The sequence below is a fragment of the Sycon ciliatum genome, chromosome 1, assembly GCF_964019385.1.
Source record: "Sycon ciliatum chromosome 1, ocSycCili1.1, whole genome shotgun sequence".
Lineage (NCBI taxonomy): Eukaryota > Metazoa > Porifera > Calcarea > Leucosolenida > Sycettidae > Sycon > Sycon ciliatum.
Genome location: NC_088643.1, coordinates 83,496,768 through 83,521,712, shown reverse-complemented (window position 1 = coordinate 83,521,712; position 24,945 = coordinate 83,496,768). Strand labels below are relative to the sequence as shown.

The 24,945-nt window shown below is 47.2% G+C and overlaps 1 protein-coding gene across 1 annotated transcript in view; it reads right to left on the bottom strand.

Annotated features, from left to right (window-relative positions):
* Nucleotides 1-5,337: 5,337 nt before the first annotated feature.
* The window catches only part of LOC135805923 (translation initiation factor eIF2B subunit epsilon-like), a 31,792-nt gene continuing 12,184 nt past the window's right edge, over nucleotides 5,338-24,945 (bottom strand). The window contains exons 9-21 of the mRNA XM_065320044.1: nucleotides 24,739-24,824; nucleotides 23,131-23,259; nucleotides 22,532-22,632; nucleotides 21,640-21,745; nucleotides 21,209-21,248; nucleotides 19,693-19,834; nucleotides 18,336-18,431; nucleotides 16,383-16,502; nucleotides 15,782-15,872; nucleotides 15,076-15,184; nucleotides 11,209-11,286; nucleotides 10,383-10,550; nucleotides 5,338-6,694 (exon numbers count right to left, since the gene is read on the bottom strand). Of these exons, the coding sequence (XP_065176116.1) occupies nucleotides 6,617-6,694; nucleotides 10,383-10,550; nucleotides 11,209-11,286; nucleotides 15,076-15,184; nucleotides 15,782-15,872; nucleotides 16,383-16,502; nucleotides 18,336-18,431; nucleotides 19,693-19,834; nucleotides 21,209-21,248; nucleotides 21,640-21,745; nucleotides 22,532-22,632; nucleotides 23,131-23,259; nucleotides 24,739-24,824 (1,344 nt within the window). The 3' untranslated portion in view covers nucleotides 5,338-6,616. The remainder of the gene's footprint in view (nucleotides 6,695-10,382; nucleotides 10,551-11,208; nucleotides 11,287-15,075; nucleotides 15,185-15,781; nucleotides 15,873-16,382; nucleotides 16,503-18,335; nucleotides 18,432-19,692; nucleotides 19,835-21,208; nucleotides 21,249-21,639; nucleotides 21,746-22,531; nucleotides 22,633-23,130; nucleotides 23,260-24,738; nucleotides 24,825-24,945) is intronic.

Genomic DNA, 24,945 nt, shown 5'->3' with positions numbered 1-24,945 from the left:
ATGGAACTATTCTAAATCCTAATATTAATATGTACTGAAGCGGAACACACAGTACAGGCAATGGTAAAACACGGAAAAGCCTGATGATATATTCGTACTACTTCAAAGAAGTGTAGTAGTACAGTTGCTTACACAAACGCATTTGTCTGTACATATTTCGTCCTTTTCGTCTGGAGATTAACAAGAGTTTCGGCCTATTTTAACCAGACTAGCGGCATATACAGGTTCCATCATCATTCATGGACGAAATTCACCGGATGAATGCCCTATGGCTATGCCATAGGGTATGGCCTCAGTGCCGTTCCCCAAAGTAATAGTTAAACATGTATTTATTGAAGTAAATAGCTGACATTTCGTGTGTTTTTAGGATTGTCTTTAAAAGTTTTTGCCTATTCTGCAGTTGCATGCGTGTGTGCTCCTCATTGGCTTCGCTCGTTCCTCTTTTCTTTTGTTCATTTGGCTTATGCGAAGGCTAGCCAAGCTTGCTTGATGATGTCAACGCGAACAAGCATAATATAGTTAGTTGTGAAGTTGATTGTTCCAGCTACATGTATGTAGGAACACGCTTCTTGCCGAACTTAACACTTGATTTACTCACGACTGCCATCCGGACTCACGACTGTGTATTGAGCAGGGAGTGGTGCTTTCTTGCAGGTTTGCCGAGTGGAAGGTGCGACGTGCTCCTCGTGTGCTCCGGATGGCAGTCGTGAGTCAGTCAAGTGTCAATTTCGGCAAGAAGCGTGTCTTCCTACGTGTAGTTGGAACAATCAACTTCATGACTATTACCGCCGAAGTCGCAACTTCTAAGTTCGAATAGTTAGTTGGACGATATTTATTGACCGACCAAATCCTCGACTCACTATTGTAGACTACTAGTAGTAGATGTTGATGACACCATGGCTGGGTGACCGACATACAATGGCACACTCGCTAGTTCTGGAACTCTTGAGTCGAGTCTCGTGAGATCTGCTCGTCTTGCCTCGACAATTCCAGACTTATCGTATGCTCTTGTCAAACGGATCGGCTTTTGCCAGTACATGTATTGGCCACCCGCTGCTGCTTTAACTTTGTTGTAATCATGGTGGCATTCCGGTTTTATGAGACTGCATACCGAGGGGTGCATGATACAGTAGTCCACAGAACGGTAGAAAATGGAAATGGACGCTAGCCCTATAGAGTCTAGGCCCCATGGGTGCGCCCATGTACATGTATGGCCTTACTTGACTTGTGTCACCGCGATAACATTAATTTTCATTCCAAGCGATAAGGACAAATTATCTCAGCATGTTGAAATGTTGATGACAAGAGTCTCAGTATATAAAGCTTTATTACAAAGGCAGAAGAGAACAGAGAGTCAGAGACCACCACCGGCTAGATCGTTGTTGTCGCTGGTAGTACTCCATCCTTGTGGTGTTGAGCACTCTAGGCAATCTGGGAAATTTCGCTATTGTAAAGCTCATGTACGTGTACATGTAGATGGTCTACATGGAGCTACACAAACATGTTTTCGAAGTCGACAGCATGTTACATGTTACAAGGCGGAGGAAGCACAATGCTCCTGACAGTACAACCATAGCCCAGTTGGCACCGCACTTCTACAATTATTATTTTCGTCAAAATGCTTCGCCCTCTGTTGCGGTGGCCTGTATCCACACCAATGGGCGTACGTTTCGCAGTTGAATTGCCAGTACATGTAGCATGCACCGTTCAGAGCTTTCTGACATTAGTGGTCTGGAGGGCTGGACCTCACGTATTGTGATGCGCAGCCGTCCTGACCTGGCCCCAACGGCTGCACTGGGCACAGCAATTACATGTGATTGTCCCACCCGCTAGATTTCTCACGCCGCTAGAGATTCACTACACGAGGCACCAGTTCACGCAGGTGCCATCCGTAGATCTATGCCGAGCAGGCTACCAAGTACCAACACTACAACACTACAACACTACAACACTACAACAGCAACAAAGATTACTGGGTAGTATTTTAAATACATGTACTAGCTACTAGTAGTTTAAAGTTCTAACGAACTTCCAATCACTACACTGACATGTAGCGCAGTTTGACATGGAAGGAGCATTTGAAAACAGACTCGTGCTGCAAGCCCGCAGGCCAAAATTCTTGAGTGTGGCGTTGCACTGTAATGCAATGATACACAAAGAAAAGAGAGGCCGAACATCCTCTATCGAATTCAGCATTGCCGCTTTGTGGCCCGAAGCCAAAGGGTAGGTATTGGGAGGGACGTATCACGTGACACACGACCAATGCCACTGAGTCACTGACTGAGCAGTGAAACGAACATGTGCGTAGATCTACACTACAGTACGTACTGCCTAGTCTTGCCCTGGGACTGAAGTAACTATTACTTAGTTGAAGTCCTGAATCCTCCAGATATTCGGTGTACTTGACGGTGTCGAGGGGATCACCACCTGGTACAGACTACTACTGTACCTGGTTATCTGGTTATGCCACCTCTGTTTCCTATCTCCAAAACGACGGTACATTCGATCGATCAGATCATCGATAGCAAGACAGGAGTGATACCCCCTTTTTGTAGGCCCTACTGAGTAGATCCACCATGTACCATGATGTACCAAGACGGCAAGAGTACATACTCGTGCATGTACATGTACTGGACTGGCGCCAGAGGTGCTGCACCGCAAAATGCAAATGCGTTGTCCGTGGAGTGTGAAGGTGACGCGGTACCCAGCTACTGTTAGTAAAATCATGTACATGTACGGTACATGTAAGTTCCTAACCAGCCCCTCAGCTGCGTTGTCCCACGGTTTTCGCTAGGCACACTGTAGGCTAGTGTAGCGCTGCGGTATTGCCTTTGTCACGTGCACCAGTCAGTGTCTCTGATCTTGCTGATGATGTGCAGGTTTGAAAAGAATGTCCACCCCATCCCCATCCCTTTCCCCTCCTGATACAGACAGCCACCCATCCATTATCTGCACTTCCTCTGCATAGGCCAGTGAATGGAATTCGGATAACTGAAGTCAATTAATTAAATTATTTGGTTTGGTTCAGTGAGGCTTGCCACTGGCCGTACTGTAGTGGACCATGAGATGATGAAGCATTTCAGCACAATACAGTTCTGCATGTAAGAGGCCAGTACTACTGTTCCGCTCAGTGATCAACGTGTTCGGATAACCAACGTTGGATCATGACACAGTGAAACAATTGTTATAGAAAGAGAACCTGCAAAATGTTTAATAGCCAGTGTTCCGTAGTTGAGCTAGTAACTAACGTTACGCACAGTGATCTACTAATACTCGAAGTAATGAAAAACGTCACAATCATGTGCACCCCCCCCCCCCCCCCCCACACACACACGAGTATGTACGTTTCATGCTTGTACACTTAGGGTGCGTTTGGTTGGTACGATCTAGAACAGGATCGAACAGCTGGTGCACGTGGAGCAGCCTCCATGCCAACCAAACGGTACTCCAGAACACAGAGCAAATTTTTGGAAAAAATGTGCCAAACTTGGCGCATTCTTCAAAATGTGTATGAGTCATCATGGTCACTTTGTATGGTACAGCGAGTCCAACCGAAAAGCGTATGCACGTGATCATTCGGGACCAACATTTATGTTCCCGCCAGGTTTCACTCCAGGTTTCACTGTGAAAAAGTGAAACTCCTCGGTCTAGCAGAACATGTTCTGGCTGACCCAGAACAGGTGCAGTCCCAACCAAACGCGCTGTTCTGGTGAATCCTGTTCCAGGTCGTTCCAACCAGGGAGTAGTAAATACACTGTATTTTACTACTCCCTGGTTCCAACCAAACGCGCCCTTATTGTAGATCAGACTGCATAACAGACATACAATAAGCCGTTTCGGAGAAAGAAGTTATGTCGGCATCATTTGTTTTATTCCCGTGGCTATGCAAAAGACGTTATAAAGTAACGTCTGGCGCTAGCCAGGGTCCACACAGCTTTAATTCTGTGTTTGTTTGTGCCATCGGCATGCCTGGCGCTATCCCATACCTGTCCCGTACCGTACCATCAGAGACATCAATACGGTGTTGTACGGTATAAGGATGTCGTATAGTATGTCGTACAACAGTACGATGAAATTGTGGGAGAAACCAGCGACCGCTTGGGAACGATGAGCATAACAACAGTCTTATTGTGGGTGAGAGGCAGGCTAAGTTTCTGAAGATCAGTTGCGAGTGCTATCCCGAGCATTATGTTAGCATTACAAAAGCATAGACAGGATGCCTATTATAGGAGACCCAATTAGTTGCTGAAGATCAGTAGTCATTGCTGATAACGTGCAGAAAAACTAAATCCGCAGCCTCTTTTGCCGTCGGACAGGATGCGTATTATAGGAGACTGTAAAGTTATGTAATGTGCTCCACAGGCAACCATGCATTCGGCCGTCAGCAACAGTTAAGCACAAGCACACTATCAAGGCAAGGACATTATTGTATTGCATCGTACTGTATGGAATATAATTATTTTACCTCATTGGCTCAGCAGGTCAATGTATTACTCCAAAAAGGCCAGAAAATCCGATCATGAGGGGCAGTTCTAATAACATGCATCATGAGCTAGGCAAAAAAGCATAGCGTAGGGCCCTGAGCTTCCAAGCTCTCTCGTTTATAGCTTTGTTGAGACCTACAATTGTGCAATGAAGAGAGTGAATTGTACGCACATCCATGAAATGCCAGCACACAGACGGGCGGGATCTGCGCTCTTGTGCTTGCAGTGCTGAAGCTGCACAGTATGTGTTCAACGCTAACATACTAGAGCTACATTGTAGTGACTCTGATTTGCAAACTCCACTGCAGCCATTTACACATGTTCTCACTTCTCAGTGTTTAACAACAAAATCTTTTACCCTCATGATGGGCCCGATGCGCGAAGGTTTGGTGAACGTGAGCTGTGAGGTGAACGTGAGGCGACTTTGACATTAAAGAGACCAGTGCGAGTGTTCAACTCAGGGAGTCGCAACAGTCATACTTTATGACTCCCTAGTTCACTTGATTTGAGAAAAGTAATGGCTGAAGTACAGTACGGTCAGTCGCTGAAGAACTGGGGATCAGCTTCCTAGCCTACACCGTTCTTATTTTCACGTACTGCAGTCTATGTGCAGTCAAGTATTCATTGGTATGCTGTGCTTGACGAAATTCTAGCCTGGTCGTTCTTCGGCGCTCAGTTCTTCGGCGCTCAGTTCTTCGGCACTCAGTTCTTCGGCACTCAGTTCTTCGGCACTCAGCTCTTCGGCGCCCGACAGTACACTCGGACGTCTCTTATCCGGGCACCTTGGGACCGGGCACTGCCCGTATCTCAGATTTGCCCGTATCTCAGAATAACTCACCTACCATGTATGATATCATTTTTTGAAGAAGTTTATTTGGCACGTATTGCACATGTTGAGGATACAAAAGGAACCCATTGATAAAAATGTGGGGATTACATAGGTTGGCAGTGAAACATAAGCACTTCCACATACGGAAAAAAGTTCAAAAAACCCAACTTCGACGCATTTGTGCTATAGGAACTCAAGCTGAAGGTGCCCGGTAGAGAGACGTGCCCGTATCTGAGGCGTCCGGATAAGAGGCGTTTGAGTGTACTGCAGTGAGAAACCCAGGCCCTACGTTGGCTTGTACAAGAACAACCCAGGGTTCTTTACATGCCATAACGATGTACAAACAACAGCCCGCAAATCAGCACCAGCCAACATGGGAACAAGTGTACATTTGAGCACAGTCTCAGTCGACTCCAGGCTTATAATTTAAACTTGGTACAAATAATGATGGCACCGTTAACAGGAAGAGAACTTCCAAAGAGAAAGCAGACGAAACTGTATAGATTGGTGGAAAACACTGTGAAGAGGCGACATCAACAATATTACACATTGGACAACAACCGACACTACACCACAGATAACAAATTTGAGTATGCTCATAGCTATTGCACAGCACTATTAATCAGCTCCATTGGAATGTACATGCATGCATCGCCACAGCAATATCCTTCTCCTTCCTCTTCAGGAGTTTTCAAGAAAAAGAAAAAAAGGTTACTGTGGCCAATAATGAATTTCAGCCACTTTAGGTTTGTGTGATGTGTTGCGGGGAATTATCTACGAGACGGCAAACTACCAGCTTCATAGCACATACATGATTTAAAAAGGGGAAACGAAAACCGTTCGCAACAGGGCGCCGACAAAAAAAACCTGTCGTATGTCTATGTGCACACATGCACACAAGCACAAACTTATACTTACACACACACACAATGACAGAAAGCAGTACGAAGTAAACGCGGGGAAACTGTACAGTGGTAAGGTGGGAAGGCACTTTGAGCCTTACAATATACACGGGGGCCCTTTGTACAAACAAACAACTTGTGTGCCAGTACGGCAAGTTCACTTTATACACTGAAGACTGGTATTAACAAAGTGCTGTAAGGGGGTGGGGGTGCAAAGGCAGGGCATTCAGCGGTGAAATGGGTACAGGACACAAACAGCAAGACACACACACACACACACACACACACACACACACACACACACACACACACACACACACACACACACACAATCATTCTATGTACACAGCTTAGAGTACGACCGCAGACTGCTTACGCGCTCTTCATGGCTGATACACAACTCATTCTGCTTCGTCGTCGTCGTCGTCATCGTCAGACTCTTCCTCAGCATTTTCCAGCCACTCAACGAACGCCTTCGCCTTGGAATTCATGTACATAGATAGAGATATGACCAAGTACAACATCATCAGACGAAGGAACAGTAAAAGAATTAGACACCAGAACCAGAACTCTCTGAACTTCGCACGGAGCTCAGCAAGACCCATCGTAACAGAGAAGATAAAAGCTTGCTGTGTCTGACAAAACAGCCCAACATTAACTAAGCGTGCAGCCATGACTGAGCCCAACATAACTAAAGTAGAATGGGTGCGGGCGGCGTGCGTGTAAAGTGGAGTGAGAAGAGACACGCATGGGCTGTGTGTGGTGGTGTTGTTGGTGATGTTGATGTTGGTGGTGCGTGTGTGTCTGTGTGTGAAGTGAGAAAGGCGCGGAGCGTGTGCGCATGTGAAGCAGCGCGGACACAATGGCAACCCAGCCATGGGAGCAATGTGCAAAGATACCAACCATCTGCCAAACTACTACAATGGAATTGAGAGCAACACATGCAGGGACACTTGGACCCTTAGGTGTCAGGGTCCCAATTGTATGCCCAGTGCATGGTCTAAATACCATACACGACGTGTGATAATTATGTTGATTTACTCAAACACATTCTTGGTGACTGGTTGCACTGTTGCAGCAGGACCAAGGCAATCGCCAGACATGTACATGTATAGAGCTAAGTACAGTCGAATGTCACTTATCCGGTTGCCAGTTATCCGAGCACGTCGGTTATCCGACAAGCCCGGGAGTGGTAATTTTATGACTCTCAACAGTAAAATTTACTAATAATCACACGTGCACCCAGTACACGAGTAAACGCGTGCGACAAGCAATCCCGGGAGTGGCAAATTTATGACTCCGGTCAGTAAATTTATTTTGTTTAACTAATATAATACTTCAAGCGTTCGCTTTTGAATTGTCGTTTCTGTAGATGTCCCTGCGATCGAGCTGCTGAAACTGCTGTCTTTCGGTATGGCAACACCAAAGCCAACGAAGAGGAAGCGCGTTGTTCTGGACATAAACCAGAAACTTGAGATTTGTCGTTTGGTACGAGAGAAAGGCACATCTCATCAGCGTATTGCTGAAGAATTCGGCATTGGTAGAGCCACAGTTCATGACATCGTCAAGTCGGAGGAGAATTTGAAGTCCTTTCTTCGCGAGCAGGAGAGTGGCGATTGCAACAAGAAGCGGAAGGCGATGCACGACTCCGACTATCCTGACCTAGACAAAGCTGTCTTCACATGGTTCGTCCAGGAACGTTGCAAAGGTGAGTTGTCCACACCCGTAATTTACGGTAAAAAGTGAACCACGAAAGTGAAAGTGAACGACGAACTAGTCTGAGCGCTCGTTTCTGCTCGTACCTTTTCTCTCAGGTGTGCCAATCAGTGGTCCAACATTGATCGCGAAGGCCGCTCAGCTCTTCCCTCGTCTGTATCCAGGAGCTACGGAGAAGTTCATCGCTGGAACAGGATGGCTAAAGCGATTTCGGGATCGACATGGCGTGCACTCCCTGGTATGCCAAGGTGAAACCCTGAGTGCCAAGGAGTCCGCCGTCGGTCCGTTTCGCGAGCGCTTCTTAGAAATGGTGGACAAACAAAACCTGACTCGAGACAATGTTTTCAATTGCGACGAGACTGGCCTGAACTGGAGAGCTCTCCCACGTCGGACGCTTGTTACTGGCCGCGAAAAATCTGCAAGTGGAACGAAAAAATCGAAGGATCGCGTTACACTGGTGGCCTGCGCCAACGCTAGTGGAACCGTCTCTCTTCCCCTCATGTTCATTCACAAGAGTGCGAAGCCTCGCTGTTTCCAGAATGTTGACATGAAGACGTTGCCAGTCCACTACTACACGTAGCGAAATGGATGGATGGACGGCGCTCTGTTTACAAAGTGGTTCCACGACAGATTTGTACCTACCGTCTCCAGTGAGCTCAGGAAACTTGGTTTGCCAGCTGAGGCAGTTCTCCTGCTGGATAATGCACCAAGTCACCCAGACACCACAGCTCTCTGCTCCAGTGATGGAAAGATCACCTGCATGTTCCTGCCCCCGAACACAACCTCCCTGATACAGCCGATGGACCAAGGCGTCCTTGAGAACATCAAGTCTTTGTACCGGAGGGATCTCCTGCTCAAGGCTGTCACTGAGGAGCAGCATGCGGAGCACTCCACGGTCATAGATTTTATGAAGGGGCTGACAATCAAGGATGCTGTCCTCGTGAGTGCGAGGTCTTGGGACCAAGTCCGAAGTAAGGACACACTGATGAAAAGCTGGAAGAAGCTGTGGCCACTACCAGCTGATACTGGAGCATCTGCCGGCGCTGTGCCCTGTGCTTCAGTTGGCACCGACGAGGTCACTCCACTCTTGGACTAACTGAACGTTGCACCAGAGGACCAAGAGGCCTGGCTTTCTCTGGACGCTGGTGATCCTGGCTAGCAGGAACTGGACGAAGATGCCATTGTGGAAATGGTGATGTCCGAGCATCTCCCTGACCAACCGGACTCAGACGAGGATGACGAGGATGACGAGCCAGTGTGTGTCATTTCGCATGGCCAAGCCTGTACTGCCTTTGAGACTATCCTCCAGTACCTCGAGCAGCAAAATGATGTTTCCATGTTGTCTGTTGCCAACGTCCATGCCTTGTTTAGCCAGGCAGCCAAGAAGCGCGCTAGTTCTCTAGTTCAACATCCGATTTCTCACTTTTCTCTAGGCAATAGACATAACTTGCAGCTGGTTGAGCATATATGCACATAAACATGTATTTATATACGGTGTAATATGCATTTACTTGAAGTAAATGTGGTCAAGTATGCTAACATGTATGTGTACATGGAGCAATTCATGAATATGCATGAATTTATTTGGGTATTGTGTACATAAATCAGTGAAATCCAGCCATATATGCACATAAAAAATGATATCAGTTTTCTAACATATTCAGTTATCCAACATACCTGATTCCCGAAAAGGTCGGATAAGTGACATTCGTCTGTAGCAGGTGTGAAGGATGGAACGGCTAGGACCAGTGCAAATCCAGTACCTTAGACCTTATGTTGAGGCGATGATCTGCCTTTATGAAAAGCATCGCACAAACCACTCCCAGCTACCCCACTACCCCAAGATTAACACCTGAATCCTCCTAGCTACCCCCATCGCTCCTAAGATTAACACCTGAACCCTCCTAGCTACCCCCATTGCCCCTAAGATTAACGCTTGAAGAGACATGGGAGATTGCGGTTTTCCTGTCGACTTGAATTCTCACTTGACTGACTCACGACTGCCATCCAGAGCACACGAGAAGTCCATCTCCAGCACCTCCATGAGCGACACTGACTCACGCTGCTATCTGGTGTTTACGAGGTATTTGTCGCGCTGGAAACGGAGTGTCTCTGTAAGTTTGTATCCCTGGTGATGTTTGTGCCTGGAGAGCACTATATAAGTGGTGCTCTTCAGGCATACTCTTCCTCAGCCTACTCAAGCTCAACCGATGAGGGGTGAATTCCCCGAAACACTGTGCATTGAGCAGGGAGTGGTGCTTTCTTGCAGGTTTGCCGAGTGGACGGTTCGATAGACTTCTCGTGTGCTCTGGATGGCAGTCGTGAGTCAGTCACGTGAGAATTCAAGTCGGCAGGAAAACCGCGAGCTACACACAATACCAATACCAACGTGTTCTTCACTTGAAGAGAGCGCAATGAAAAGAGAACACCCGGAGCCGGCTGGCCATTTACCTGTGTTCTTGCAGCTCCTACATCAACTGCACTGTCAAACTGCTCAGCGCTGGGAAGAGGACTGCGACTCCACGCTAAGATAGAATCCTCTACCAGCACATCAAAGTCGTACAGCTTGTGTAGGGCGAAGGGAAAGTGCTGTACAATGTTCTGGCGAAGGAAGATAGTCTGAGGAAAAGGACGTAGCGAAATAAAACAAAACATCACTCCTGTGGCCATGCACTACGTTACTCAGTGGCACGACACCATTCACATACATACTCAACGAGACTACAGGTACGCATTCACACATCAATGGTACTGATATCGTCAAGATCTCTTCCAGGATACGGCTGTAGAACGCTTCTTGGTGACTTTGCAATCATCTTATCATTCAGCCCGATATAAATATACCTCATGGCGCGCACGGGAGTGCTGTGCAATGCGTACGACAAATGGTCACGCAATGGGGCAAGCCAGTAGTCATGTAGATCACAAACCAACTTTTCACCGCGAAGGGTGTTACTACACGCTCCCCGTGCGCAAAATGAAGTATAAACTGGACTTTATACACATGGTTCAATGCAGTAAGTTTGTGCCAGAATCAATATTGTTGACGCAGGGTTCAAAGCAGTGCCCCGGAAATTGAGAATTTTGCCAGAATCACTATTGTTGATGCATGGTGCAGCGTCCCGGGAATTGAGAGTTTGTGCCAGAATCACTATCGTTGGTGCATGGTTCAAAGCAGTGTCCCAGGAGTTGAGAGTTTGTGCCAGAATCACTATTGTTGGTGCAGGGTTCACAGCAGCAGACGTACATGTACATACACTATGTAGAATGGACTTACTTCCATCTCGGTGATGGCTTTCTGCTGGAACTCAGGTCGTACATAATTGAGAAGCACAGGCCGCAGGTACTGCATGGACTGTGGAAACACATCAAAGAAAAACAGAGAGAAAAGAGGGAAAGCACAGTGAAAATTTCGAAAGATTTGTAGAGACTGAGGGATTTTTCTTCTTTTATTTTGTAGCCAAGGACTTGGTGCGGCTGACTGGGTGTGCTGGAAGTGTTACTATAAAGTACAGCGCCTTACTACACACAACTGCTACTTGACAGCACTCACACTGCCTTAGAAGGGTAGCAAATAGCAATTATTCCCGTAGCTATGCAGAAGACGTTACTTCAGTAACGTCTGGCGCTAGCCAGGGTCCACACAGCTTTAATTTGGTATTTGTGTGTTTGTGTGTTTGTTTGTTTGTTTGCTTGTTTGTGTCACGCCTGGCGCTATCCCGTATCTGACGGCAACAAATCATGGGGATGTTATAAATTTTTCAATTCTCCTATTTTTTTCAGGCATATCCTGGGATTCGAACCCGCACTATCGCCCTACATGCATTCCCCCATACACTTCGCATTCATACCCATTCTTCCAAGTTGCTTCACGTTATGATCTTGCGTTTGAAAGCCCTATTTGAATATTGCGGGCAGCTGTATGTGGCCAGCTGTGTTTGACGGTACGGTACGGTACGGGAGACGGTGTCGTATTACCCTCGATCGTACCTGTCCCGTACCTATCCCCTACCGTACCGTGCCATCAAAGACGGCTGGCCACAATGCATATTCAAATAGGGCTTTCAAATGCAAGATCACAATGTGAAACAACTTGGAAGAATGGGTATGAATGCGAAGTGTATGGGGGAATGCATGTAGGGCGATAGTGCGGGTTCGAATCCCAGGATATGCCTGAAAAAAAAAATAGAATTGAAAAATTTATAGCATCCTATGCTTTTTTGCCGTCAGATCACAATGTGAAACAACTTGGAAGAATTAGTATGTATGCGAAGTGTATCGGGGGATGCATGCAGGGCGCGCGATAGTGGGGGTTCGAATCCCAGGTTATGTCTTAAAAAAAGAGAGGATTTTTTTAAAGAATTTATAACATCCCTATGCTTTTTTTTGTCTAGGTCATCAAGGCAAAAAAGCATAGCGTAGGGCCCTGAGCTTCCAAGCTCTCTCGTTTGAAACCCCTTCCCACGCAAAGCTGTAGCATTGCGCTTGGCACAATGGCGTCTGGCCAAAACAAGAGATAGCACAGTCGAGGGCCACGTTAGCAGTCTCGCATCGCACGTCATTTGCTGTTGCGGTCTCCCCGCCGTCTTCAGGGATACCTGAACGAATCCCAGAGAGCTGATATGGACTGCCTGGCTGGCCCAGAAAGCCTCATACTATCTAGCCCGTGTCGATAGATCTTAGCTACTTGTGCGTCACGTATACATGCAGTTGGCAGTTCAGTGTTCATATGGAGCAAGTTCCGAGCAACGCATATACACGATATTGGCGTGCAACGGGTTAAGAATACATTGGAGCTCTGACAAGACGTACATCATGCATGGGGAACAGGAAAGTGCACTTGGAAGTAGTTGGCGTCCAAGGACCAGAGTACATCATATCGCAACATACTTCAGTATTGGCCAATGTACCTGTGCTCCAGGCAATGTCTGTACTAAGCAATGTACCTGTGCTCCGGGCAATAGGGAGGTTTAGTTCCCACGTAACGGAAACGCGTACGTGGGTGATCCACGTAAAGTGGATGATGGGCACCCACGTTGCAATGTTGTGTTTAGTCACACGGAACAAACAAAAGCATAAAGCGAAAGGCCCAAACCTGGTCAAAGACGAAGCTACCCGGGCCTAAGAAGCTCATCGAATATTTTGATTTCGTGCTTCGGAAACTTCTTCAGCTGAGCACCCTCACAGCTTGCACAATGCGCTCCATTCTGATTTTCACCCACGTTCTGGCGGAACGTGGGTGAGCCTCCATACACGGCATGTCGTGAATCAGAAAACGTCTGTACGTGGGTCACTGAGTATCACGTGGTACACCCACGTAAAGTACCCACGGATTACGTGGGACTAAACCTCCCTAATGTCTGTAGTCTCTGTACTAAGCAAGTGTATGTCTTATCAGAGAGTATGGTGAGGTAGATGAGTTCCACTGTATACAGTCACTGACTCACACCTCGCTTATCCAGTCCACTGTATACAGTCACAACTCGCTTATCCAGTCCACTGTATACAGTCACAACTCGCTTATCCAGTCCACTGTATACAGTCACACCTTGCTTGTCCAGTCCACTGTATACAGTCACAACTCGCTTATCCAGTCCACTGTATACAGTCACACCTTGCTTATCCAGTCCACTGTATACAGTCACAACTCGCTTATCCAGTCCACTGTATACAGTCACACCTTGCTTATCCAGTCCACTGTATACAGTCACAACTCGCTTATCCAGTCCACTGTATACAGTCACACCTCGCTTATCTAGTCCACTGTATACAGTCACACCTCGCTTATCCAGTCCACTGTATACAGTCACACCTTGCTTATCCAGTCCACTGTATACAGTCACACCTCGCTTATCCAGTCCACTGTATACAGTCACAACTCGCTTATCCAGTCCACTGTATACAGTCACACCTCGCTTATCCAGTCCACTGTATACAGTCACACCTCGCTTATCCAGTCCACTGTATACAGTCACACCTCGCTTATCCAGTCCACTGTATACAGTCACACCTTGCTTATCCAGTCCACTGTATACAGTCACAACTCGCTTATCCAGTCCACTGTATACAGTCACACCTCACTTATCCAGTCCACTGTATACAGTCACAACTCGCTTATCCAGTCCACTGTATACAGTCAGACCTCGCTTATCCAGTCCTCTTTTATCCGGATCCCTCGCCATCCGGAAGAAAATCGTTGGTTACCGATTTATAGAATATGTCATGCATACATACATTATGTCCTAAATATGTGTGTTCGATTATCCGGTTCCCTCGCCTATCCGGATATGTTTTGTTGAACACGGATGTGTGCGGTTAAGCAAGGTCTGACAGTACTGGACTACATACAACAGTGATGCCTTCCTCACATCTCTTGCCGTCTTGGCCATATTGCAACCATCCACTCCGCAATGAGAGGGCTGCATGTGTGCGTGCATGTGTGTGTGTGTGTGTGTGTGTGTGTGCCAGCTAGTTCGGTTGGTGGGTACACTTATGCCTGATTGTGTTGGGTCTGTTGCCAACAGGCTCGGCTGCATGATGGTGTATTGTTGTATCTGCCACCTTTGTTGGTTTCAGGGTTATATACTTTCCATTTGAAGTATACATACCTGTTAACCATGGACTGCTTCTGGCTAGATTAACTCTTGTGTAATCAATGGTGCTAGTGACGCTTATATCAGATTCACTCTGATTTAGCCACCCACACTAGTAGCAAGTATTACCTTCACTGGGGGCAGGGGTAACTGCAGTTGGATCCCGGGACGGATACCCTGATGCCGTCATTCCTTTTTCTGCACCTTATCCACACCCACTTACTGAGGTGTGGTGAGCCCATAAGTGGGATCATTTTCAAGTCCACCCAGAGTTTTGGGGATTTCAGGGGGTGTCGGCCGTTGGGCGGTTCAATAGCCAATTGAGCCATCTTTCCAAGATTCCTTTTGAGTCTCTCTCCCCTCTCCCGGGGAGACCCACGTGACCAGTTTTGGCAGTGAGCAACAAGTACAAGTACAAGTGTGTGTGTGTGTGTGTGTGTGTGTGTGTGTGTGTGTGTGTGTGTGTGTGCGTGTGTGTGTGTGTGTGCGCGCACATGTGTGTGTGTGTGTGTGTGTATGTGTGTATGTATGCACACACGTGTATCACTTACTGAGGTAAGCTTGGCCTTGAATCCGTCTGCTGGAGCACGCAATGCAATCATCACGATTGCTCGCACAAGCACAAGGGGAATGCCTTCAATCGTCATGTTGTATGCGTGCCTGCAGTCGCACATGCAATAAGACAATACATACAATACACACAATACACACAATACACACACCGGTACATGCACATTGTCAACACTGGTTGCAACCGGTATGCGCAGCTAGCGCATTGTAGTGCTACAAGTGAACTGTGTTACTTCCCCCTCAGCATAGGGTTTGAGAATAGTGAGTTCTGTATGCTGGCGGTCATAGCACCTGATGATGCTTGGCTGAGATGGCATGACACTTGAAGTTGTGGACTGATCGGGCCAACTGTTGTGGCTTTGTAGCGTGCATCGTCAACAACATTGGTAGGTAAATGTACACAATGTATGCCAAGAACACAGCACCACTACGGGGGTACAAGTGGCGCAGTCTTACAGCAAGTAACTCACAACCAGATCATTCATCTAGTCTTTGCATTGAGTGAAGCAGAAGGGTATGTTTCCAAAGTATACCAGTGGCAATTGAGGCCCAGCCAGCATCAATAACCTTTTCCAGTAGGCTAGGACTGGTGTGGTAACTGACTGAACAGGGCTCAGCTGCAGCCAGCACCATTACACGTGTCTTGTTTAGCGGAGCAACACCAGCACATGCATTCACAACACGTACTTAGAGCCGTTGATTTCCAGAATGAGATTCTCCGGCTTGATCTTCTCCTCGAGGGCATTCTGCACACTGTCCAGCACCTCCCGATAGAAGTCTGCGCAGAGACAGGGCAACACAAGAACACAAGAACATAATCAACAGGCAATACTACTGCACATGCTCCAAGGCAATTCTGCCAGAAGCAGAGAAGTCAACAGGAGTAACAGTTGCACAGGACATACTGAAAAACACAGAGAACACGTGAGCTGGATAACGTCATGAATTAGAAACAGCAGTGGAGCTACACAAAAGTAAATCGATACCCATAGGACCATAGTCATAAAAGTAACGCTCGCCCCATAAGGCCATAGTCATAAACCGACTGCTCATCCATAGGGCCACAGTCGACTGCTCACCCCACCACTTCAGTGCTGCTCAATGAAATCCTGAGTGCATAAACAAGTTACTAGTAGCAGCCAGCACTAGTGCACCAGCCCAGTGTTTGCAGGTTTGGGAGAGCACAACACGTGGAGAGCTATCCAACTCACCACACCTAGATTCCATTGAGCAGGAGCACAGAAACAAGCAACACATAGTAAACCGATCACTAACTAACGTTACTTACACGTTGCCTCATCATCCTCTTCACCATCGCCATCACTCTCGGGGGTAGACACAGTCTCGTCTTCTTCGTCATCCGAGCGGTCATCATCGCACGTCGTGTCAGATGCTGAAGGTTCAAGACCTAACGACAGGTGCGAGGCACACACACACGCCCACACACGCACACACACACACACACACATACACACACACACACACATGAGAACACGTGTTCACGTGCACAAACGCGGGGCACAATTGAGGCCAACTTGTGCTCTGTCACACCAAAGATACAGTCATCACCTGTATTGCACACATGATGTACTTCTCATGATTCAAACTAAACTACTACTTCAAATACATGTATTTGCAGTAGAAGGCATGGTAGAGCAGCATGATCCATTGTTCACTTTGAGTACAGTGCACGCTCGTTTCTCCTCAATTCGCCGATGCACAGGTGATCAATTGAAGCAGACGTAACTGTTGTGTGCTGCTGTGTGAAACAGCCGATAGAACAGTGCACAGCACCTAGATACTAGTGGCTGTTTGCAGCTGACTGCCCGTCATGCTGTCAAACGAGTCAGATTGCGCTTTAGAAATGTCAGTGTGCATGACTGCAGTGAAGTACATTGTTTTTCACTTCTGTTTTCACCCATGCATCTTTTCACGAAGCCCTAGCCGGGTGTGTGTGTGTGTGTGTGTGTGTAAACAAGGGTCAACTGTACATCATGCTCATAAAACAAATAAAGGCAAATGTACTACTGTACACATCCGTTTCATGAACTTTGGAGACATACATGTTAGTGATACCTATTTTGTGGCAAACGGCACATTTGAGGCAGGTTGTCAATACTTTCCTTGCCGCCCTTTCATCCTCAGCAGTGCTACGTACTAGTGTTGAAACGAGCGTATCTATAACAAACGAGTGATCAGTTCCACTAACGAGCAAGCTATCGAGCGAGCTAACGAGTTTCATTGAAGTATCCAATTAAGATTATTTGAATAATTTTTTTGAAGTGCGATTTTTTTCAGCTGGTTCAAATTATCACCGCCGGCATTTAGGGTTGCTGCTGCTTCACTTCGGACTGCTGTTTGGTGTCGAGATGTCTTTTCAGCGCCGTTGTTGAGCAGGCTTTGTAAGAATAGACCGTTTTGCAAAGCTTGCAAGTTCATGTAGCCCTGTTCTTCGCTGCATCGCGGGAGAAAACTTCCAAACGACTGAGCGTAACTTTCACTCGAATGGAGAGTTGACCGAAGCATGTCCTTCGATGGGTCAGCAGATGCAGAACAAGACAACAGTATAGAGTCCACCAAAGCTGCAACGACAACTGAAACAACTCAGTGTCGTACAGGCATACAGTCACTCTGACTGCGAGTGATTTTTACCTTGCGCGGGACTGGACTCTCGATCGACCAGGGAGTCGTAAAAATACTTACGACTCCCTGGTCGACATGTGTGCGGAGTACAGTGTACGGTGTTCGTTAGTGCAAACGAGCTGGCCGCACAAACGAGCCGAGTTTCTGGCGAGCGAGCTAACGAGTACCCGGTGAGATCGTTTCAACATTACTACGTACACATAAAACAAGTATTGCGCGTATCTAAATGATAACTATGCAGGGATGTGCTAAACGGACTTGGTGAAATTCATTCGGCCCAACACAATATGCAGTAGACAGAGTGACATGCAGCTTGGATTTCGCCGCCCTGGCACATCGCGAAGCTGCCCATTCTGAAGAGTTACAGTGCTTTAGATGCATGATATGGCTGGTACATGCATCATATGGCTGGTACATGCATCATATGGCTGGTACATGCATCATATGGCTGGTACATGCATCATATGGCTGGTACATGCATCTCTAAAACATTGCGCAGCGGAGTATGATCACGGACTGCAGATATGAATATACATGTATGTGACTAGGAGACCATACTCATTACTCACATTACACCTACAAGCACAAGCTTACTTACCCCAAGTCTCCTTTCTATCTGAATCTGGGTCTGCCACCGCCTCAAACACATAACCATGGCTTTGCTCGCCGAGTTCAATCGGGTTGGATGATGTCGCTGTTCCAAGAAACAACACACATTCACAGCACATACCAACAGACAAAGTCATGGCACATTGTCCTGCTTCAGAGCAGTCAGCACCAGGCTTGGGTCACAATCAACTATCCACGCATTAATTAGGTGATTCACATGACAGGCAAATCTGCGAGTGATTCGACAGGTACGGCACTCAAATGTGAGCGTTTGATTCAGGTTCACACGGGAATATCTGGGATGGCCCAAGTACGTGCGGGTAAGCTGGTGACCGTGGCAACGGGCGATGATTTTCGAGGCACGATGTTTGCAAAAAAGCAAAAAAAAAAGCCAGGTGTATTTTTTTCTCTACACAAACGACAACTAACAATTGCTACTTTGGAGCATTTGTAGAGTGTTTAGAGTTTTGAACATGCCGAGCGGGAATCTTCTGCTGTGGGCTTTCGCTCAGAAGCCTTCCAGTATGCAGCGCGTAGCTCGAAATGACTTCTATCCCGTCGCAGATCTGCGAGCAACTCTGCCGGAGAGGAAATCGTGTCCAGCCGTGTGTTGAAGAAGGCAGCACATACAGCGTCTTGCTTCTCCCCTGCATCTCCACTGCCGTTGCTAATACTAGATGAACTGGATTGTCTTCCCCGGAATAGGAGACTTTAGATGGCGCATCCATCTGGTGAAGATGTTGCCACTTGGGAAGTGGAAGTGACAGGTACTTGGACACGTCTGGGGGGGGGGGGGGGGGCAATTTCCTGATGTTGAGGAACGCAAGTTTGCACAGCGATATCGACTGAACAAGCCAACAATCCAAAACATGCTCACACAGCTTGGACCTCAACTTCAGAAATACGACATGGACATGCGCTTATCCATTGTTCCTCACAACGGCTCGCCATATTCCTACACTGGATGGCGCGCGGTTGTGAGCATCATGAGCTAGGTTCAGAGTAGCGAGTGGGAGCGGCAACTGTTCATAAGATCATCCACGCTGTACATGTACATGTATTGCCAATGGTTTGTGCGCTGGCTGAGTCTGACATATGCTTTCCACCGTCGACCCGAGTGTGCGACGTACACACACCACTGAACACATTCTCCACACTAACACAATCTCTGCCACCAACGATGACCAACGATGGAACTACAGTACACCTACTCCAGCTTCTACACACACCACACACACACACAGACGCACACATCACTAGTGGGTGAAAATGAGTGTAGTTATTAATTATTATATATCTGCAAGACCACAGACCATAGCGAAGTGCTACAAAACAACTAAACTTACATTCCTCTGACTCAGTCGATTCTGTCTTTTGCGATGACTCTGCCGCGTCGTCATCAAATGAGAACGAGTCTGCGGTGCAGGCTTGGCGAGCAGTAGTTATCTTACACCCGGCCGGCAATTCAATGTCGGGGCCAACAATCACCTGCAGAAAGAAAACAGAGATGTTTTATTCCCGTCTTTCTTTCTGCTGTCAATCAAGAAGACAGCAATACGCAAAACGACTCAGAGGAATTTGTCTAGAAGCGTGTTTGAAAAGATACATCCGGCTTTCAGCGAATTTCCTGTTGTTCTCGAGGCTTGTAGGAAAAGCGGATGTAGCTTTTCAAACATGGTTGAATACCTCTAGAGCATTGTGCTGGCAGAGAGTGCTTGCCAGGTTGGCCAGATACTCGCCGGATACTCGTACATTTCAGAACGCCACACAATGGGTGATGTCAAGACAGAGGCCATGATCATTGGATGCACCCCAGCAGACTCAGTTCCTCTGTCCTTCCCAGGATCTGCAAAGCACATTGCACTGGCAAGCAGCCATATGCACCTGGGGGGGGGGGTACGTATTGACTCTTCTCTTTCCTGGTCCGAGCATGTTAATGATGTATGTCGCTGCCCCAGCTCCGCTCCTGGTACTCTACCTTCACATTCTTCTCATCTCACTCATATTTGCAAGAATCTTTCTTAAACGTTGCTATATTTTGCCTCTTTTTGAATATGCAGACACAGTATGGTATGGTCTAACAACTCAGCTTTGTCTACAAAACTTGAAAACCATAAGAGAAAAATTATCAAACGGTTGTTTGGAAAGTCTCAGTAATTTAACATACCCAATGGCAATTAGAATTATTATCTCTGTGGCATCTACACTGCACTACTACTGTACTTTGACAAACATGGCCTGAACGAGATTGATTGCTTCCTGCACACGGATAATTGCTCAGGGCAGAATACAAACCAGACACACGCCGCCTCGTTCTGATGGAGGACGCTTGGTTTCGATTCCTTATATGTACGTCCAGTACCATCATATCGGTACATATCCCATGATAGGTTTCATCTACGCAAACATAGCCAGCAAAGACTAAGTGAGGGCTCATGAGCGTACAGTCCATTCAGAAAAAGATGAGCGCTGACTCTGGAGAGCTCCCGTGTTTGACGATATTGTGGTACACTGTGCAGTGCTGCGATTCGAAACTTGAAAAAGGGTCCAAAAAAGGCACCTCAACTGGGGTTCTAACTGCAGATGTACTGTTATGAAAGTGGAGTGAACAGCGTGGATTTTCATGGTTTTTCCCCAATTCAGTGCTTTGGGGCAAAACCTGGCCGAAATCCTATTCTTGTTATGGCTTGCTTTTTGGAGAAATAGACTTCAAAAACACAATTGGAAGAGCATTCCACGGGGGATTGCCAAAAAAAATGTGAAGAAAACTCAAAATTTGACCCGTTTATGGCCAAAAGCTAGGATATCATCTTTTTCTTAATGGACTCTAGGCCCATGGGCATCGTCTACAAGCAAACTTACGCCATACGAAAGAATGCAGCCAGAGCTGACTGTCGTACCACTGAGCAGGAAACACACAAAAAAAACAAGGGAACAAACATTTCAGTATTGTGATGCAAGGATGGCTAGGGAAATGAAGGGGAGGACCCCCCCCCCCCCCCCAACACACACACCCCTTCTCCTCCTCTTCCTCCTGGTTCTCTTGTTTACTTTTTCAGACAAAGACGGTGGTAATAGGCTGCAGACGCTGCAGTAGATTTCGATAAAAACAGAAAGGTTCCAGGCTGTCCAATGGAGTACTCGATGCCCAAGGGCAGAGCTGCTTACAACAAGAAGAGGAGGAAGGTGTTGTGACTCTGACTTTCACGCACAAGTAGACAATCATCAGACAACAGATGTTTCGATGTGTCGGTATTTTATATAGTGGAAAACAAGCGCAAGTCAAGACCAACCTGTGAACAGTAGCCCTGGAGCAGATGATGGACTTGTGTATGGTGCAGTTATCTTCGATTGTTACGTTGTCCCAGATGAATGCACCGTTGATCTTGACGTTCTTGCCTGCATAGACGTGCACAGACAGCAGATAGCCAGGACTCTAGTCAACACAGGGTGTGTGTGTGCGTGTGTGTTTGTGTGTGTGTGCGCGTGTGTGTGTTTGTGTGTGCGCGTGTGTGCGCGCGTGTGTGTTTGTGTGTGTGTGTTTGTATGTTTGTTTGTGTGTGTGTGTGTGTGTGTGTGTGTGTGTGTGTTTGTGTGCGTGTGTTTGTGTGTGTGTGTGTTTGTGTGTGTTTGTATGTGTGTTTGTATGTGTGTTTGTGTGTGTTTGTGTGTTCGTGTGTGTGTGTGTGTGTGTGTGTGTTTTGTGTAGCATGCCATGAAGTAGCCAGTTAGCCAGGGCACCAATCAAGACAGAGTGTGTGTGTGTATGGCATGCAATGCCAGTACAGTCAGCGTGTTGGTCATAAATTCATAATCACCAATACATTTCTAGCAAGTTCTTCATAGTAGAACCTGTGCACTGCGACCATTGTAAACAGTAGTTCAGTATGTAGATACTAGGGAGGGGGGGGGGGGGTGTTATGCCATGTGCTCCAATGCGGGTTCTCCACGTGGAATGAGTAGGACATGAGATATCACGGCGTAACATCCTCTCATACCGGGATTTACACACATATAAGTAATACCAGGGATTGTCGGTAATTGTCTCTGTGGGAGTCAGCCGGTTACTTGCACCAAAGGTGATTATATTGATAAACAGAAGCACTGTTCACACTGTTCAGCAGCTAACAGGTAAGAAGGCAACAATGTGAGAGGAAAACATGGTCAGAGAGTGCAGCATTTTACCGATAACGCAGTTCTCGCCAATAACGCAGTTGGCTAGGGTGGACTGAGCACCCACTTTGCTGTTTGGGCCGACAACAATATCTTCCGTCACTGTGCAATCCCTGCATTGTCACAGAAGAGAAAGACAGAATATGGGATTGGCACAATCCGACAGAACACTAGTTGTAGAGGTTGTATTTGAGGGCTTTTTTTGCTCTGTTCTATGTAGGAATGAGACATGGCTCAGGCGATTTAGAGCTTCACTTAAGCAGTCTGCTGGTGTGCAGCATTGTGAGGTGCAGATCCAAATCCTGCTAGCAAGACGATCATTCTGTGCATGGATTAGCAAAACTTTCAGCTGTCAAGACTAGCCAGTTTTGTACAGGGTATTTACCAAGATTGTTTATCCCTACCAATCATAAAACCATCCCTGGTGGTGCGCAATGTACTGTTCTACCGCTAAACAGTATCTTGATGAGATGCTGGGGCGGAAAGCCAATTGATGCCAGTCTAACTGCCGACCAGCAGTGTATCGGTTGAACCAGCGCTGATCACGTCCTGTTGTATTGTGTCACATTATTTGTGTGCATTGCGGTCACGCGTGCTGACAAGGCACTTACCTTGCAAGCTGCACATTAGTGCCAATGTACTTATGGGGTTTGGAGTAGGTGTAGACGCGTCCGACGGTGTCATCATGGATACATATGTCAGGTACAACTGGATAGGTCCAGCGACGTATTACATCCGTACTGTGTACAGCCGTAAACAAGCAGGCACACATGCACACACGCACGCACACACACACGCACGCACAAGCGTACGCGCGCACACACACACACACACACACACACACACACACGCACAATAAGCAAACTCAATGCCAGCTATACAGATAGTAATCAACTGCACAGCACAGACAACGGCATAACAGTTCTCTTGCCCTCTACCCCTACAGATACTAGTAGTTTGGGATGAGATGCCGCGTTAAGTGCTCAACATGATAAAAGTGAGGCCAAACAACAATTCAAGTCAACATGAATCAACTGCACTGCAGAGACTCCGCTTCATGTAATACCATAGCGGTTCCTTGTTTCCTTTAATAACTTGAGGGTATTACCCAGAGACAACAAACACACAGTGAAACTAAGTACTTCAGTGTAACATACGTCCAGGGTAAGCACAATTATGTACAGTACTTCATACGTGTTTGTAGCACATGCACTGTACTGTACATCCAAGTTCAAAACGATTGCTACTAGTGCCGGCAGTTGTGAAGTCCGACAACGGAAAAACCTTCAAGGCGGCTGCACGTCTCTTGCGAGACCTCCATGTGGAGCCGGAGACAAAGAGCTACCTATAAGCCAAGAACATCCGTTGGACGTTCAGTCTGGAGAAGGCACCTTGGTGGGGTGACTTCTTTGAGCGACTCATCAAGAGTGTCAAGCGATGCGTCAAGAAAGTCCTGCGGCCGGCGCAGATTACAGCTGACGAGCTATTGACACTACTCGCAGATGTGGAGGCAATTCTCAAACTCGTGTCCGTTGATGCATGTTTCGACTGAGGACGTACGAGAGCCGCTAACACCATCCCACCTGCTATGTGGCCGAAGAGTTCTGTCACTACCTGACATGGGCGCTGAAGATCCAGACGAAGTGCCTGTAGGTCACAGATATGCCTATTTGCAGGAGCTCCTGCGTCACTTCTGGTCTTGGTGGAAGAGCAAGTACCTGCTGGAGCACCGGAACAGCCACCGTATCGGATGTCACACCGATGTCGACACTATCGCCGTGGGTGACATTGTCGTGATTCACCAAGACGGAGTTCAACGCGGACTGTGGAAGCTCGGAATCATTGACAGCTTGCGCCCAAGCGAGGATGGCGGTGTGAGAGGAGTAATGAGTTGAAGCTAGGGAGGCTGTCGAGTGAGCTCAAGTCTATCCGCCACAAGCACAGGCAGCCAGTGGATTCAGGACGGAAGAGTGGCCATGGGAGAGTAGTAATAATCTACTTAGAGCTGTGCCAACAGCTGTGAGGAGTCTCCCCTGCTTCAGAGAAGATACCGTCCGGCGTGGAGTCCGTGGATGTGTGCGATGAATTTCCCTGTACACACTATTACAAGCCATGTCGTTGGGTTATTACAGAAGTAGGAGCTAAATCCAAAGCCCACTATTTCCTGTATTCGAGTACATTCACAAGTACAAGAGTCATGTCTTGAGCTGACTACTCACGTGATAGCGTCGTAGGTGTGCAGATTGGATACGCGAGCAGCATACTCCTTCTCGATGAAGTGCATGTGGATCTTGTGTCCAGTGATCTGGGTGACAATAGTGGGTACACACAGACATTATTAGATACATGCACATGAACACATACCAACACAAACACACACGTGCACACACGCACACACACGCACACACACACACACACACACACAC